The sequence below is a fragment of the Natrix helvetica genome, assembly GCF_964273705.1.
Source record: "Natrix helvetica genome assembly, chromosome: 1".
Classification (NCBI taxonomy): Eukaryota; Metazoa; Chordata; class Lepidosauria; order Squamata; family Natricidae; genus Natrix; species Natrix helvetica.
The window spans coordinates 217,916,411-217,931,887 of NC_138548.1; the positions used below are offsets into that span (position 1 = coordinate 217,916,411).

Sequence of the window (15,477 nt, forward strand, 5' to 3'; positions counted from 1 at the left end):
AAGAGGCAGAAAATACTTAACAGGATATAAAAGAAATATGCTATCAGGATGGGAAGAAACTTTGCCATATTTTCCTAAAAAGTAATTTTTTTAATAAAAGAAAAAGAAATGTGTGAGAATGGATGTGCATGCACATGTGGAAATAAAATAAAAAGTGCCAGAATACACATGCATACATTTAAAAAAAGAAAAAGAAAGAAAGAAAGACAGACAGACAAAGGCAAGATTCAAGAATGAGCTGCTCCTTGTGAGGTTAGTGACATATTTTTCCCAAAAGAAGTTAGACGAAGATAACGCTCAAATGAATTCTTCACAAAAAAAGATCAAATTTGATATGTAAACTCTAAATATTTTAACAGGAAAAATTGAACTTCTTGGCATTGTATTTTGTTCTAGACCAGGGGTGTCAAACTCACAGCTCACGGGCTGATGCATCATGCGTTGGCCAGGCCCTCGTCCGGTTTAGCAAAGGGTGGAAAAGTCGCGATACATCGCCGCTGTGATGACTTGAGTTTCACACCCCTGTTCTAGACTATGGATATCGTATCTACACACAAATCCAGAAGTACAATACATACTTTAATTTCATTGAACTGACTCAAGTAGTTGTCCATGGTCCTGATCGCTTGGTCTGCCAGTTTTTCCTCATAATCTTCCCATAGGAGATCATTGCTCTGTAAGGAAAGGGAGACACTTTTCAAAGTGCTGTTGAAATAACCCCTATGCAGTTATTCTTTTCTCCCATGAAGACCTAGAAGTTTACAGAGTCACTCTAAAAATTAAAGGATTAATCCTTTATACAGAGACTGGGAATAAACAAGAATAATTGGTTTAGTTTCCTCCTTTGGATCATTTTATTCCATTGGGTTTCTTTTTTAATTGAGCAGCAGAACAAAAAGTATTCAAAAGGAGGAGAAAAGAATGGTTAGTGTCATTTAGAACTGAAATATTGAATGTACCCTATATCCGTGATGGCGAACCTATGGCATGCGTGCCAGAGGTGGCACACAGCGCCCTCTCTGTGGGCACGTGAGCTGTCGCCCCAGCTCAGCTCTGCCACACATGAGCACACACCTCTCACTGGCCAGCTGGTTTTTGGGGGATCTCTGCCGCACATGCGCAGGGGGCAGGGTCAAGGGTGGGTTGCTGCCGGCATTACTGCCGGTTTGGCACGCAATTTTTTTGGTGTGCTCTTACTTCACTCGCGCACACGCCAAATACACTCTCTGTGAAAATTTACATTTTTGCAATGAAGACTATTCTGCGCATGTGCAGAACTAAAAACCAAGATGGCGGCCCCACCAAGAGAACCGGTTCAGGTGCATGGCAGTCCAAACTACAACCTACTAAGCTGAACCAATCCGAACCGGTAGGAACCCACCTCTGGAGGGAGTGCATGCAGGGGGCCATGTGGGGGGCAGCGTGCATGAATGGGGCAGGGTGCATGAGGGGGGCTGCGTGTACATGAGCAGGGGTGGGGTGCATATGGGGGCATGTGCACATGCACTGGGTGCATATGGGGGGCCATGTGTGCATGTGCAGGGGTGGGGCACATGTGGGGCCATGCACACATTGCATTTTGGGGTTCAGGCACATGTGGGCACATTTGCACACTTTGGGCACTCAGTCCGGAAAAAAGTTAGCCATCACTGCCCTACAATACCCTGCAAGGATATTCTAGAATACTGGAAAATTAAGAATGGAAATCTAAGTTCTGAGAGCTGGTTTCTTGTAATAGTTACAACTAGAAACTAGTGGGAAGTCTAATGTTTCAATTTAAAAAGTCAGCCCTGATACCTGGAATATATCATAATTACCTGAACTATGGCCTTCAATTCTTCATGTCCATTCCATTCATCACAGTAAATTTCTTGCAGTGTTTCAGATACTTTCTTGGAGCTTTCATGCATTCCTAGTAAAGTCAAAATAAATGATAACAAAAATCACTATTAATCTGAGTCAGCATGTTCTACTAATCAGTGGTTGTATTTGTATATTACAGTAAGCCATCTTTTAATCAAGGTTTGCTAAATACCCACAGCTGAATAGGTTCACCCACTATGTTAAACCACAAACCACAGTTTACAAACTGGACTGTCTGGATTCATACAACATACTAACTAATTTTTTTAAAAAAGCTTTCTTATTGTATAACATGATATATGAACTGGGAAAATGAGGAGAAATCTTCACTCATTAATGACCTTGGTTTAAAATCAGATGTGATTAAAATGTGAAAACCACATTCTGAGCAGAGGTGGGTTGCTTCTGGTTCGGCCCGGATCGAGTGAACCGGTAGCAGTAGCAGCAGGAAGCTCCGCCCACCTGCCCAGATGCTTCTGTGCATGCATGAGCGAACCGGTAGTAAAAAAAAAAAGGAAACCCACCACTGATTCTGAGGCAACTGAGGCAGCTTCTAAACTTCCCAAACTTCCCATCCTGTATTTGCGAAGAGAGCTAATTGGCAGATAAATGTACATAAATTGGAATTAAAAGGGTTCTTCTCATCTTCAGACCACATGAAACCATATCGGTAATGAAACTTCCTGGGTCATTTACTTACAGGGATTTTGTGTAAAAATTAAGGGTTAAAGGCCGAACTTCTGGTAGGCCCGTTTTTCACCCTCCCTGAGCCTCCACGTGTGCCCTGCACTTATCTCCATCCAAAACAGGCCATATGGAGACTCTGAGGAGGGGCGGAGTGGGGTGGGCGGGGCCAGCCAGGAATGGGATTCAGGGGTTCTCCAAACTGCACAGAATCTTAGCTAGAGATTCTCCTGAACCCCTGCAAACCCCCAGCAGTCCATCCCTGAAAATGATATATATATGCTGCCAAGAAGCACCTTGATGGAAGGATGTTAATGGCCTTAACAAGGGCTCAGAGATAAGAGGCAAGCTTCTATCTGTTTTCTTTACAGATAGTGTCTCATCAGATAAGTGATGGGATGGGAAAACAGAGGAGTCTTGCAGCTAAGAACCGATACCTGCTGGCTTAGCTTGGAAAATGTGTCATTCTAGAATTTGGGCTTCCTGTACCTTTCACAGCAATGAGGAAAGCCTTCAGCTCTTTGTAGAGTTTTTGCCCTTCAATCTGGGGGGGAAAGAAAGGGAAATTGTACTTCTAGTATACTTCTGCATGTCATTCCTATCAGAATACTGTTCCTGGACTTCAGTCATTTCCAGGTCTGTAAACCTGACTCCCAGAATTACCCATTCAGCATGGACAATGTTGAAAATTCTAGGAATTGAAGGTTCTACTTCTGGAAGCTGCCAAATTTGGGCAATATTGCATTAGAGTTTTTATAGGAACCCCCCCCCCCGCCTCCAGTTCTTACAATCCAGGAACTTACAGAGAAGAGGTCTGTGACAAATATGTTTTACTGTATTACCATAAACTTAGCATCCCACATATTTATAGACAAAGCATCATCATGATGCTTTCACAGCAGCTTAGTTTCAGGTTGAGCTCGTATAAAAACATTTTGAGAATCTTAAACAAAACCTGGTATAGAGACATTTCAGATTCTGACATACCAAAAGTGCTAGGTAAACCTGACCTAAGCTTGTATATCCACTACCCCCAAATTTCCAGAAAATGCTCCCACAGTTCCATCATATAACCTGCTGCTGCTGGAAATTATAGGCACTTTGTTCAAATTGTTCGTCTTTTGTTTCCACGGTTTTCCCCAGTTTCTGTAGAACCTATGGAAGAGACAGAAAAAGAAAAGAGAAGTGCAGCAGTTATTGTATATCTTGTCCTTCACCTGTCCAGTGAGTTGACCACAGCCTTATTTTTAGAGACATGCATCTATGGAGTGAGTGGTGCATTTGTTTCCATTAATGGCACTGCATTGAAAGAATTGTGTCAAGTTCTGCTTCTAGCAAAAAGCCCCCAACCATTAGTCTTTCCTTGAGAAGGGGTGGATTAATATCTGCTGCCCCACACATCTTGGTATTCAGGCATATAAATATACAGTAACTTTAAACCCAACAGGAATCCTGTAGATCCCCCAAATTTTCTATGTGATGTGGAGGAGATGGCAGAGTTTCTTTCTTAAGGGTGCTAAATTTGAGCCGAGAAACCCCAGCTGACCAGGAGAGGGCAGCAAAGAGATATAGAAGTTGCCAGGCTAGAAGCTTTTAGAAATCATTTGCAGCCCACTCTATTCTTTTGCATGCATTTATTTTCCACGTGAAACGAAGTGTCCCTCCCCCCCCCCATTACAGATGTACGATGCAGCTTGCTAGAATAACCACGATGCCCATCTGTCAGTTCCCATGAATAGCCTGCATGACTTCAGCACTCTTTCTTTTTTAGATATTTGTACCACATGGAGGATATGATAAGAAGCATGGAATGAGTAGGCAGAGCCCTGCCTTCTCTTGGTTTGTCCAGGCAACCTTCCTTATACTGTATTCAAATTATTAACTCAAAAAGAGATTAGCCACACTTTTTTTAAAAAGTAAAATGAACTGATCTTTGATGTTAGGATAGGCCAATAAAATCCAAAGAGTGTAATCCCAGGTATATTTAACTGGGATATTATCATCTAGCAAGAATACAAACTCCCGGGCTTTTTTTTTAATCTACCAAAAGAGTAACTCTTGTTTACATAAAAGGGGAGTGCTAGCAGATAATCACTAGATGGCAATACAAAGAATTTCTGTAACTTTTCGTGGCTATCTTTTAGTCATCTGCATTTTGGCAGCCCAGATCTGATAAACCTAAAATAGACATTGTCTTGACATACGGATGAAAAACTACAAGCATCTCTCTGTAGCATAGATTAGGCTATGCCCATCCAGCAACCGGGCAGAGAACCCATTGCTGAAATTTTTGAAGTTCACCGCTGGCATAAAACACTCTGAAACAGAAGAATAAGGCACATTTCTATATCCTCCTTGAGGTTTTGCTGTTCTGCCTTGATGGACTTCTTCAGGCCACTTTCATTTTTAATGCAAGAGTTAAATGGTCCCTTGATAAAACGGTAGTCACTGACAAAGTGAAATACATCTGGAGAAGTGGTTCAGTTTGGAAAAGCCATGCACTTCCAGAGCAACTAGCATTTAGAGGTAATGTTGAAAGTGGTTTCCAGTTCCCATTTCTTGTTGCACAAGGAGAGTTCAGCGAATAAACTTCGTGAGACATTTCACAGTGATAGGACTCTGTTCTCCAAAACAAGGTTTGGTCCATCCAGTGGAGAAATAATAATTATCTACAGTAAGAGCTCACATTTTGCAGAACATTGTTATTGTTTAATGGGTAAACAGTTTTATGTGCCCCACTCCAACGTGTTTTGGCCTGCTGCCTATGATATATAGTCACAGATCCAGAAGAATATACCCTGTGACATATGCTGTATCATGCTGTGCATAATATTTTACTTAAATAAACAAATAAGAAACCAGATTAATGACCTATTTCAGGGGTGTCAAACTCAAGGCCCAGGGCCCGGATCCGGCCTGTGGGGTGTTCTGGCCTGCAGGGCCCCTCTGGAAATAGCAAAGGACTGGCCCGCGGTGCCTCTGCCTAAAACAGAGCTCGGGAGGGCCAAGCACAGACTCTGTTTTTGGCTGTGACTGTCTGCTGCAGCCCCCTCAACCTTTCTTTTCACTGGCAGAGGACTGCAGGAGGCCATCACAGCCAAAAACGGAGCTCAGGAGCCCGTTTTTGTTGGCAGATAGCTCAGGCCACCACAGAGGTCCCTTGATATGAGTGATGTCAAGCTGGCCACACCCACCCTGGCCACCCCAGCTCATGATTACGCTGAGAACTTGGACAGCACACCAGGCAAAGAGAGCTGATTTGACAGGCCCCAAACAAAAATGACACTTGGAGATTCTTCAAATGAGCTTTTATTTTTATTTATTTATTTCATACCTACAGACAAAATCTTGCCAAACTGAGCACTCTACTGTGTTTGCCTCTACAATATATCTGTGAACTGTTAGGGAGGGGCTGTCTTCACTTCTCGTTCTCTCATGAATGATATCTGGGCTGAGTTGCCTCTTATTCCTCTGGAATGCACCCCTTCCCTCCTGGGAATCCACCTAGTTACTACATTCTGCCACATACAGGTACTTCTCGACTGATAACAGTTTATTTAGTGATCATTCAAAGTAACAACAGCACTCAAAAAAGTAAGCTATGACCGATTTATACCCTTACTGCAACATTCCCATTATCACGTGATCAAAATTCAGACGCTTGGCAACCGATTCATATCTATGACAGGTTGCAATGTCCCGGGGTTATGTGATCCCCTTTTGCGACTTCCTAACAAGCCAAGTCAATGTGGAGGCTGGGTTCATTTAACAGTTGTGTTACTAACCCAAACCGCTGCAGGGATTCACTTAACAACCGTGGCAAGAAAGGTCGTAAAATGGACAAAATGTCACTTAAGAATTTCTGAAATTCTGGCCTCAGTTGTGGTTGCAAGTTGAGCACTACTTGTATTTTTTGCAAACCAATTCCACCCCATTTCTCTACTTTTAAGACTGCAGTGTTTGATGGCACTGATCATTTTCCTGTCTTGCAAGTTACCGTATTTTTCGGACTATAAGATGCACCGGAGTATAAGACGCACCAAGATTTTGAAGAGGTAAATTAAAAAACATTTTTTTTTGCTCTCCCCGGCCCCCAGGAGCACTCTGCAGGCCTCCCAAACCCTCTGTATGCCCTGGTTTTTTTTGCAAGTTCCCATTTTTGCGAAAAATGGGCCTCGTTTTTGCCCTCCCCAGCCCCCAAGAGCACTTTACAGGCTTCCCAAACCCTCTGCGCATCCATTTTTGGGTAAAACAGGATGTGCAGTGCGGCCAAAAATGGCTGTATTCGGTGTATAAGATGCACCAACATTTCCACCCTCTTTTTTGAGGGGGAAAGGTGTGTCTTATACTCTGGAAAATACAGTAATAAGGTGAGAAGTAGAGATTGGACGCCCCTTGCCAAATAACAACATTTCCACAGCATCCTATCTGTGCAAGTATCTTTTCTTTCTTTTTGCTTGCATCTAATGAGGGCTTGGATGGAATACTCATTGCTACTTTTTGTAGCAATGAGGGCGGGGAAAAGGAAAGGTATGGGTTGTTTTTTTTTAGCTCGATCACAGCAGGGCCCACACCCTATGCTGATGACAAGCCCTGCATTCTGGAACATTCTTCTTGTGGTTTCCTTCACTCCCATGGGCATCGGATACTATTAATACACTTACACAGAAAAACAACTAAAATGCATTTTACGACTATAAAAGGACTTCCTTCAGTGTCTATCAGGACCAGCAGAATATTTCGGAGGAGATTAAAGTCAATCCAAGCATTAATTATTGAAAGCATGTTTTAAGAGCATGATGCTTTCTGAATCCGGCCTCCGGCTCAGCAGACAAATGAAAATCTATTCAGTAGAACATTCTGGTATGCATAATTACGACCTCTGGACAAACCCAGGCAGCCAATAGTTAACAGTAGAAGATCTGCTGTATCTTCTTGCTGTATTTAGTTGCTATCTGAATTCTTGTAGCCCTTAAATGAAAGCTCTACAGCAGCCAAGTGCTCAAAAGCAAAGCTGAGGAAAATGTGGCTTCCTTTGTTCATTGTCCTGAGCATCTGGTTTTCAGTAGTATATTGTTTCCGAACATGATTGAGGTTTCATGATGCTAACCTGACCAATATATGAGGGGCTAAACTGGTGATACAGGCTTCTTAAGCTTCAGTTTCTCTCAGTCGTCAAAGCCTACAGCAAAGGCCTGTGGGAACTGTAGTTCAAAATGTTTTGCAGAGCTTAGGGCTACCAGTTCTATTAAAGCAAGGCAATAAAATATGGAGTCTGTAAAGACCTGCCCACTATAGAATCAGAATCACCTATCAAACGTTGCTGTACTGAAGTAACTCCTTTGAGGAATATTCAATTTGCATAATGGAGTAACTTGTGATTAACTAAGCTAGTATGTCACCCAAATCCAGTCTCAAGGGAGGGAAACTTTATTGTATAAGCATGGTAATGAAACATGCTAACTAAGCTGTCCTTCTCTGTTTTGGGTGGCACATAGCAATTATCCTCAGTAGATGAGTGAGGAGGCCTCTTCGCAACTATTTGCAACAGTTGATTATGGTACGTCCATTGTAGTAGAATACAGAGATATGACAAGCATGCTATTAAGAAGAGGGATGGATGAGCCACCCAAGCACATTCCCTGTAAAAATCCACAACAGCAGCAACAAAAGTTGTATGTTCTCATTCCATTAACACGTTCTCATTCCAATAACAAAGCAGCTTATAAGATGAAAGGGATAGTTAGAAATTAGATAAAAACAAGTTAATTCACAAGTCCTCCAGAGTCATTGGGAATTGGGCATTTGTTGTAAATTTAGTAAATAAAATAAAATGGTCATCCTATAAACTTCAAGAGGGCGGGGGGCACCATCTTAACTATCAGAGACAGGGATGGTTTCAGCCTCCTTGAGGCATTTCTACAACTCTCCGTCTCTAGGGAGGATGTCTAAGGATTCACTTTTGCTATTCTTTGATGCCCAAATGGGGTTGTACTATAGACTTTTGCTGTAAATGGTGGCCAAAAGTGAAGATATTTGGTACCCCTTTGCTGCCGTCTAGTGGTTGGATAGATTTTTGCAGCCTAGATTGCAAAATCTTAAGTCTCTCAGGCATTTAAGGTTGAATTTCTGAAAAGTTTCACAACACCTTCCTTTATCTTAATGCATTGTACAAGTTAGACTTCTGACTAAATACTGCAGAAAGAAAGACTTCTCTTAAGGTGTCAGCCAATCAGCTGAAAGTCAGCTGAAAGTGTCACATCATTTCTTAGTTTTCCATTCTGCCTCTCCTCCTTGCCCCCGTCAGACAACATGCACTGATCCTGAGCACAATTAATTCTTTTGGGAATATAGATAAGAAATCAGAGAATGGAGAATAGAGCTATCAAACTGAATTTCAGGTTGATGGCATAGATTACACAGAAAACTTACCTTCTGTTACACCAAGAAAGTATGATTAAACTGCAAAGAAAGACATCCATACTAAAATCAGGGGGATATTCCTGACTATACTAAGTAGCTGCCAGTAGAACAGGCTGCTAGATGAAGCAGTGAGTTCATCACTAGAGGTTTTCACCCCAAGGCTGAATGATTAGAGATGCTTTAGTATATTCTGCACCAAGCAGGGGACTGGGCTAAATGAACTTTAGTGTCACTACTTTAGTTCTATGAGTTTATGCTTCTAATGTGTGTGTGGTGAAAGTATTGTAGAAAGTGGACTTTGAGATCTCAGTTGACCAGGTTCTGCCATAAGGGAATATGAAAAGATATATATCTTATCACCTTATGAGTTTTTTTCCTAATCAGCATTCACTCATTTTTGTTCAATTCTGTTTGACTGAATATAATCCCCTACTAGTTATTATACCATCAGATGATTGGGTTTCTTTTTTTATAGAATTCTGGAGGGGCAAGGCCAGTTAGGCTGTGCTGTGTGATGCTGGAATATGTTGTTGTTGTGGACATGGTGGGAAATCAACCACAGTGCCAATTCTCTTGCAAGTAATAGCAATTTTAAGATGATTTAGAAGAAAGCAATGGATTTGGAGGAAATATTAATCCTGAGAGCCGGTACTGTCAGGGGTGGGCTTCAAAAATTTCAGCAAAGGGTTCTCTGGGTAGGCATGGCCATGGTAGGCATGGCCTAGTCAGCCTCCTGCACCACGTGGGGGTGGGGAGCATTTTCGCCTTCCCCAGGCTCTGGAAGCTTTCCTCAAGCCTCTGGAAGGGTGCTTCCTCTAGGGTTCTGAGACCCGCCGGAGGCCAGAAATGGGCCCATTTCTGGCGTTCAGGAACTTCGGAGAGGCCCATTTTTTTCCCTCCCCAAGCCTCCGCACGGGCCTTGCACTTACCTTGCATCCAAAATGGAGCGCGTGGAGACTCCTGGGAGGGGTGGAGTGGGGTGGGCGGGGCCAGGCAGGGGTGTGATTTGGAGGTTCTCTGAACCGGCCATAATGTTAGCTATGGGTTCTTCCGAACCTGGGCGAACCCGTAGCAGCCCACCCCTGAGTACTATGTAGTGTAGTGGCTAAGGTCCTGGGCCATAAATCAGTAAGAGTCTGTTAGCATCTTTTCCAACTAGCAAGGCTTAAAAGGCGTTAGCTTTTGTGAGCAACAATTTGCTTCCCCAGAGGCAGGGAGTGGCAAAACCTGCGTGGGACTATGACCAGGAAGGCTGACATTTGATTTGATAGTCAGAGAATAGAAATCCCCATGAGACTTAGGATAGTCCCTGGCTTTCCATCCAACCTTCCTCAGCTGGGCTTTATGATAAGGATAAGGTGAAAAGAGAGACAGACTCTTGCAAACTGCTATGAGCTCCTAGAGGAAAAGAGCTATACATTCAGAAGTGCCTCCAATCCGGATAGCATATCCTCTGTTTAAATGCCCCATTGCAAGTGGTTTGACTTGCTATGCTGCTCCTAAAAGGCATCCAGTCAGGATAGCATACATAGACATGCTACCCATGTCACAGAATTAGTATATGCATGACGATATATTTCTAAACATTTCACATACAATCTCTCTGACAACGAAATGCATCTTCTTTCTTACAAGAAGAAATTATTTTCAAAATGCACCAACACGTTGAATTGTGGGAAAACTGACTTTATATGGAAATGTGTGTGAAACCTCAGCAGTTGCCTGCAAGATAGCAATGCTTATGCTACATGTATTTGTTTTATTCTTTCTTTTTTTTTTTTTTTTTTTTTTTTATTAAAAGAGTTTTGTACAAACAAATTTTCCCCCTTTTCACCCCCCCCCTCCATACAATATAAATCTCATACAAATGCTATACCCCCCCGCAAAAATTCACATTCAAATATTATACCAAACACTTTACCCCCTCCCCACCCCCCATCTTAAAATAGATTACTCATAACCCCTCTCCTCCCAACAAAAACTATAGAGATTAGTCTTAAATTAATAATAACACATTGATCATTTTCTAAGCTAATTTAACATCTATAACTCTTAATATAAATTTCTCCTAGCCTAACAATGTTTCATTAGTCCCATCTTCTAATTTATTCATACATATATATTGCCCCACCCTCCACCCTAACCCTCCCCCACCTCCCGCACAAACCCACCCCCCTGACTTCCGCTGTATACCACTCTAATAATTCCAAACATCCCATATACTATTTACTCTGATCATCTACGGTCTAAACATTCTTACCTAAAGGCTAGATAATAACTCCTAGTCTGGTATTTATTCTGTATATAATCAATCCATTTTGCCCATTCCTGTGTGTAATCCTCCTGTTTCTGAGCTTTTAAGAAAGCTGAAATTTTTGCCATTTCTGCGAACCCCGCCACCTTCTGAATCCATTGATCAATGGTTGGCAAAAAATCTTTTTTCCAATGTTGCGCAATCAACAACCTAGCTGCTGTAACCATATACAAGGCCAATTTTGTTTCCCCTTTGGTAAAATCCTTAACTATACCCAATAAAAACATTTGTGGAGTGAATTGTATTCTTTTCTTAAATACATTCTGCATAACCCACCATATTTTTATCCAAAAAGCTTTAACCTTGTTGCAAGTCCACCATACATGAAAAAAGGTAGCATCTAGACACCCGCATCTCCAACATTTTGGTTGAACATTTGGGTACATGCATGATAATTTTTTAGGATCTAAATACCATCTGTAAAACATTTTATAAAAATTCTCCCTTAAATTCTGTGACTGTGTAAATTTAACATTCTGAACCCATATTTTTTCCCACGTTTCCAACATAACCACTTCCCCAAAATTCTGAGCCCATTTAATCATACAATCCTTAACCAATTCACTTTCTGAGTCTCTTTCTAACAGTACATTATATATTCTTTTAACTTGTTTTGGACCAGTCTCTTTTATCTGCTTAATCAGTTCCACTTCTTTATCCATAAAGCCGACCCTACGATCTTCTTCCCATCTCTTCTGAAGCTGTATGTAATGTAACCAATTTAAAGTAATTCCTTCTTCCAACAGCTGTTCCAAAGTTTTTAACTTCCATTCGCCCCCATCAGCAATAAGCACATCTTTATATAAACAACCCCCGAGTGACTTAATATTCATAATCCCCATGGTGTCTGCAAGATCCAACCAAAGCGGTATTTTATAATCCCAATTGGGCCGGTGCTTCTTCCATATTCTCATCAAGGCACTACGGAGAACATGGTTGTTGAACACTTTATCCACCCTGTCTTCATAAAAAAGATATGCATGCCATCCCAGAACAAGATCATGGCCTTCTATATTGAGCAATTCCATTTTTGTTTTCCCAAACCAATCTGCTACATGCGTTAATACCGCAGCTTCATAATACAATCGAAGGTTTGGGAGTCTGAGGCCACCTCTTTCACGTGTATCTTGCATAATCTTCATCTTTACTCTCGGTTTTTTCTCCTTCCAAACAAATTTATTTAATGTTGTTTGCCAATTTAACAAGGTTTTATCTGACTTGAGCACCGGAATCATCTGGAATAGAAAGATAAATCTAGGTAGAATGTTCATTTTAATTGCTGAGATCCTTCCAAGCAAAGACAATTGTAACTTTTTCCACGCTTCAAGATCTTTCTGTATCTTTTGCCACAACACTTCATAGTTATTTGAGAAAAGTTTTGTGTTTGATTCTGAAATTTGTATTCCTAAATATTTAACTTTAGAAACTATTTCAAAACCTGCTAAACTTACAAGTCTCTTTCTTTGAGTCTCTGTCATGTTTTTAACCATCATTTTCGTTTTGTTTTGATTTAGTCTAAACCCAGACACCATGCCAAATTCTATTATGATATTTTTCATCTGGATTATTGATTTCAAAGGATGTGAAAGGGTAACAACCAGATCATCGGCGAATGCTCTAGTTCTGTATTCCTTTTGCCTGATAGCTATGCCATCTAAGGATTTTGAGTCGCGAATTGCGTTCAACAAGACTTCCAAAGTTAAAATAAATAACAATGGGGATAATGGGCAACCTTGTCTTGTGCCTTTTTGTATCTCGAAAGTTGTTGACAAATTTCCATTAATAATAAGTTGTGCATTTTGTTGCTGATAAATTGCTCCAATCGCCTGCCGCAATCGTGGTCCCATATCCATCTTTTCCAAAGTCTTGGTTAGAAAGTTCCAATTCACTCGATCGAAGGCCTTCTCTGCATCCAAGAAAACCAGCACTGCAGAGATCTGCTTATTCTTATCAAGATAGTCAATTAAATCTATGAGTTGCCTTACATTCTCCTTCATATGTCTGCCTTCAATAAATCCTGCTTGATCATGATGAATAATCTCTTGAATAACCGGCATCAATCTGTTGGCTAATACTTTAGCAAATATTTTATAATCTGTGTTCAGAAGAGATATCGGCCTGTAATCCTCTGGTTTCTTAGGGCCCTCTTTATCTTTAGGTATCAATGAGATAAAAGCCGCTTTCCATGAGAGAGGTATTTTACCTCCTTGTTGTATATTACAAAATAGTTGTGTAAGATATTCAATCATTTCCAGTTGTAAAGTTTTATAATACATTGCAGTCAAACCATCAGTCCCTGGAGCCTTAGCTAATTTAAGTTGATTTATAACTAAAGTGATCTCATCAGCGGTTATAAGACGTTCCAAATTTGCCTTTTGAAGCACAGAAATTTTTGCAACCCTTTTTCCTTCCAAAAAATCATCTATTAACTTGTTCTGTATATTATCCTGTACATATAGCTTAGTATAATAGTCCACAAATGATTTTTTAATCAACTCTTGTTGATATACCATCTTCCCTCGAAACTCAATTTTATCAATAATTCTATCATTCATATTCCTTCTCAAAGTATATGCTAACCATCTACCAGGTTTATTAGCGTTGGCAAAGGTGTTATGTTTAGCAAATTGCAAATTGGTTGCTGTTTGTTCTGCTATAAGCATCTGAAATTGATCTTTCAACAGCTTTAGCGCCATCTGGAGCGCCTGGTCATTCGGGTTTATTATAAGCAGCTGTTCTTTACGTTTTATTTCATCTTCCAATTCCATTCTCCTTTTCTGTCTAATTTGTTTGTGTTTAAAGTTCATATGTATCAGGACCCCACGCATATAAGCTTTACTTGCATCCCAAACTATTTCAATGGGAGTGCCCTTATTCATATTAAAACTGAAAAATTCCTTCATGTGTTTTTTAAGTTCATCAACATTTTTTTCATATCTAAATAAATTTTCATTTACTCTCCAAGACCTTCTTGGCCTCATCCCTAATTCAATTTGTAACCACACCGGACTATGATCGCTAAGTGACCTGGCGAAAATCTTGGATTTCTTGGCTTTAGGAAGTAGATCCGGTGTTAACAAAAAGAAATCAATCCTTGAAAAGGATTTATGTCTATCTGAGTAGAAAGAAAAATCCATCTCATTTAGATGTTGTGTCCTCCAAACATCTTTTAATTTCAAATCGTCTTGTAAATCAAAAAAAGCCTTTGGTAATTTGGTAGTGAATTTCGTCTTTGTACTCTTGTCTATCTTTGGAGAAATCACTCCATTCCAGTCTCCCATTATTAGAATACTCTTAAAGTTCCAGTCTAAAATTTTTAAATGGAGCATCTTATAAAAACTTTCTTGGCATTGGTTAGGAGCATATATTCCTAGCACCAAAATGGAACCGAAGTCTGTATCAAATTGAATTGCTATATATCTACCAGCGTCATCTGCCTCTATAACTTTAGTTGAAAATCTTTTATTTATATATATCACCACACCATTTTTCTTTACCAAATCAGAGGCAGCATAAAATGTTCCCAGTTTTGAATTCACTAAGTACTTCTGGTCTTGCAGCCTAATATGAGTCTCTTGAAGGCAAACAACATCATTATTAAATTGCTTCAAATAATAAAATATTTTTTTCCTTTTTTGTGGAGAGTTCATTCCATTCACGTTCCAAGATAATAGCTTAAGCATCTTTAGATCTGGTCTGAAGCGCTGAGAGCATTTGCTGAAGATCTCTCTCCACAAAACCAATCTCCAGCCCTGCTCCTCCCATGGCTCCGGTTTGCTTCTTAGCTTCTTTCTTAGCACATTGTATTTGAGGGTCGACGCGCTTATGAGATTCTAACATTTGTCTAGTCGTGGATCTGGTAATACGTTGTTCGACAGGTTTGAATATCGGCATTTCAGTGAGAGACTTAGAAGGTCCTTCTTCCAAGAAGGAGCACAACAGAGATCCAGAGGGGTCGACTCCACCTACAGCACCCTGCCCCTCCTCCTCTTTTTGTGTCTGCATTCTTTGCTCTTCTGTCTCTTTCTCAAACATCCTCTGCTCTAAGACATCCAAATCTACTGGTGTTGGTGTAGATGTACGTGGGGGGGTTGCATTTTTCTTGAGTATTCCATGATAAAAGTCTCTGGCTTTATCTATTGTATTCAGACGGTACCTCACCCCTTCGTAACTAAATATAACACCAATTGGAA

At 40.6% G+C, this 15,477-nt stretch overlaps 1 protein-coding gene across 1 annotated transcript in view; it reads right to left on the minus strand.

Moving 5' to 3' along the window:
* The window catches only part of BIN2 (bridging integrator 2), a 44,444-nt gene that overhangs the window by 26,105 nt on the left and 2,862 nt on the right, over nucleotides 1–15,477 (minus strand). The window contains exons 2-5 of the mRNA XM_081946898.1: nucleotides 3,622–3,702; nucleotides 3,037–3,091; nucleotides 1,818–1,912; nucleotides 579–674 (exon numbers count right to left, since the gene is read on the minus strand). Of these exons, the coding sequence (XP_081803024.1) occupies nucleotides 579–674; nucleotides 1,818–1,912; nucleotides 3,037–3,091; nucleotides 3,622–3,702 (327 nt within the window). The remainder of the gene's footprint in view (nucleotides 1–578; nucleotides 675–1,817; nucleotides 1,913–3,036; nucleotides 3,092–3,621; nucleotides 3,703–15,477) is intronic.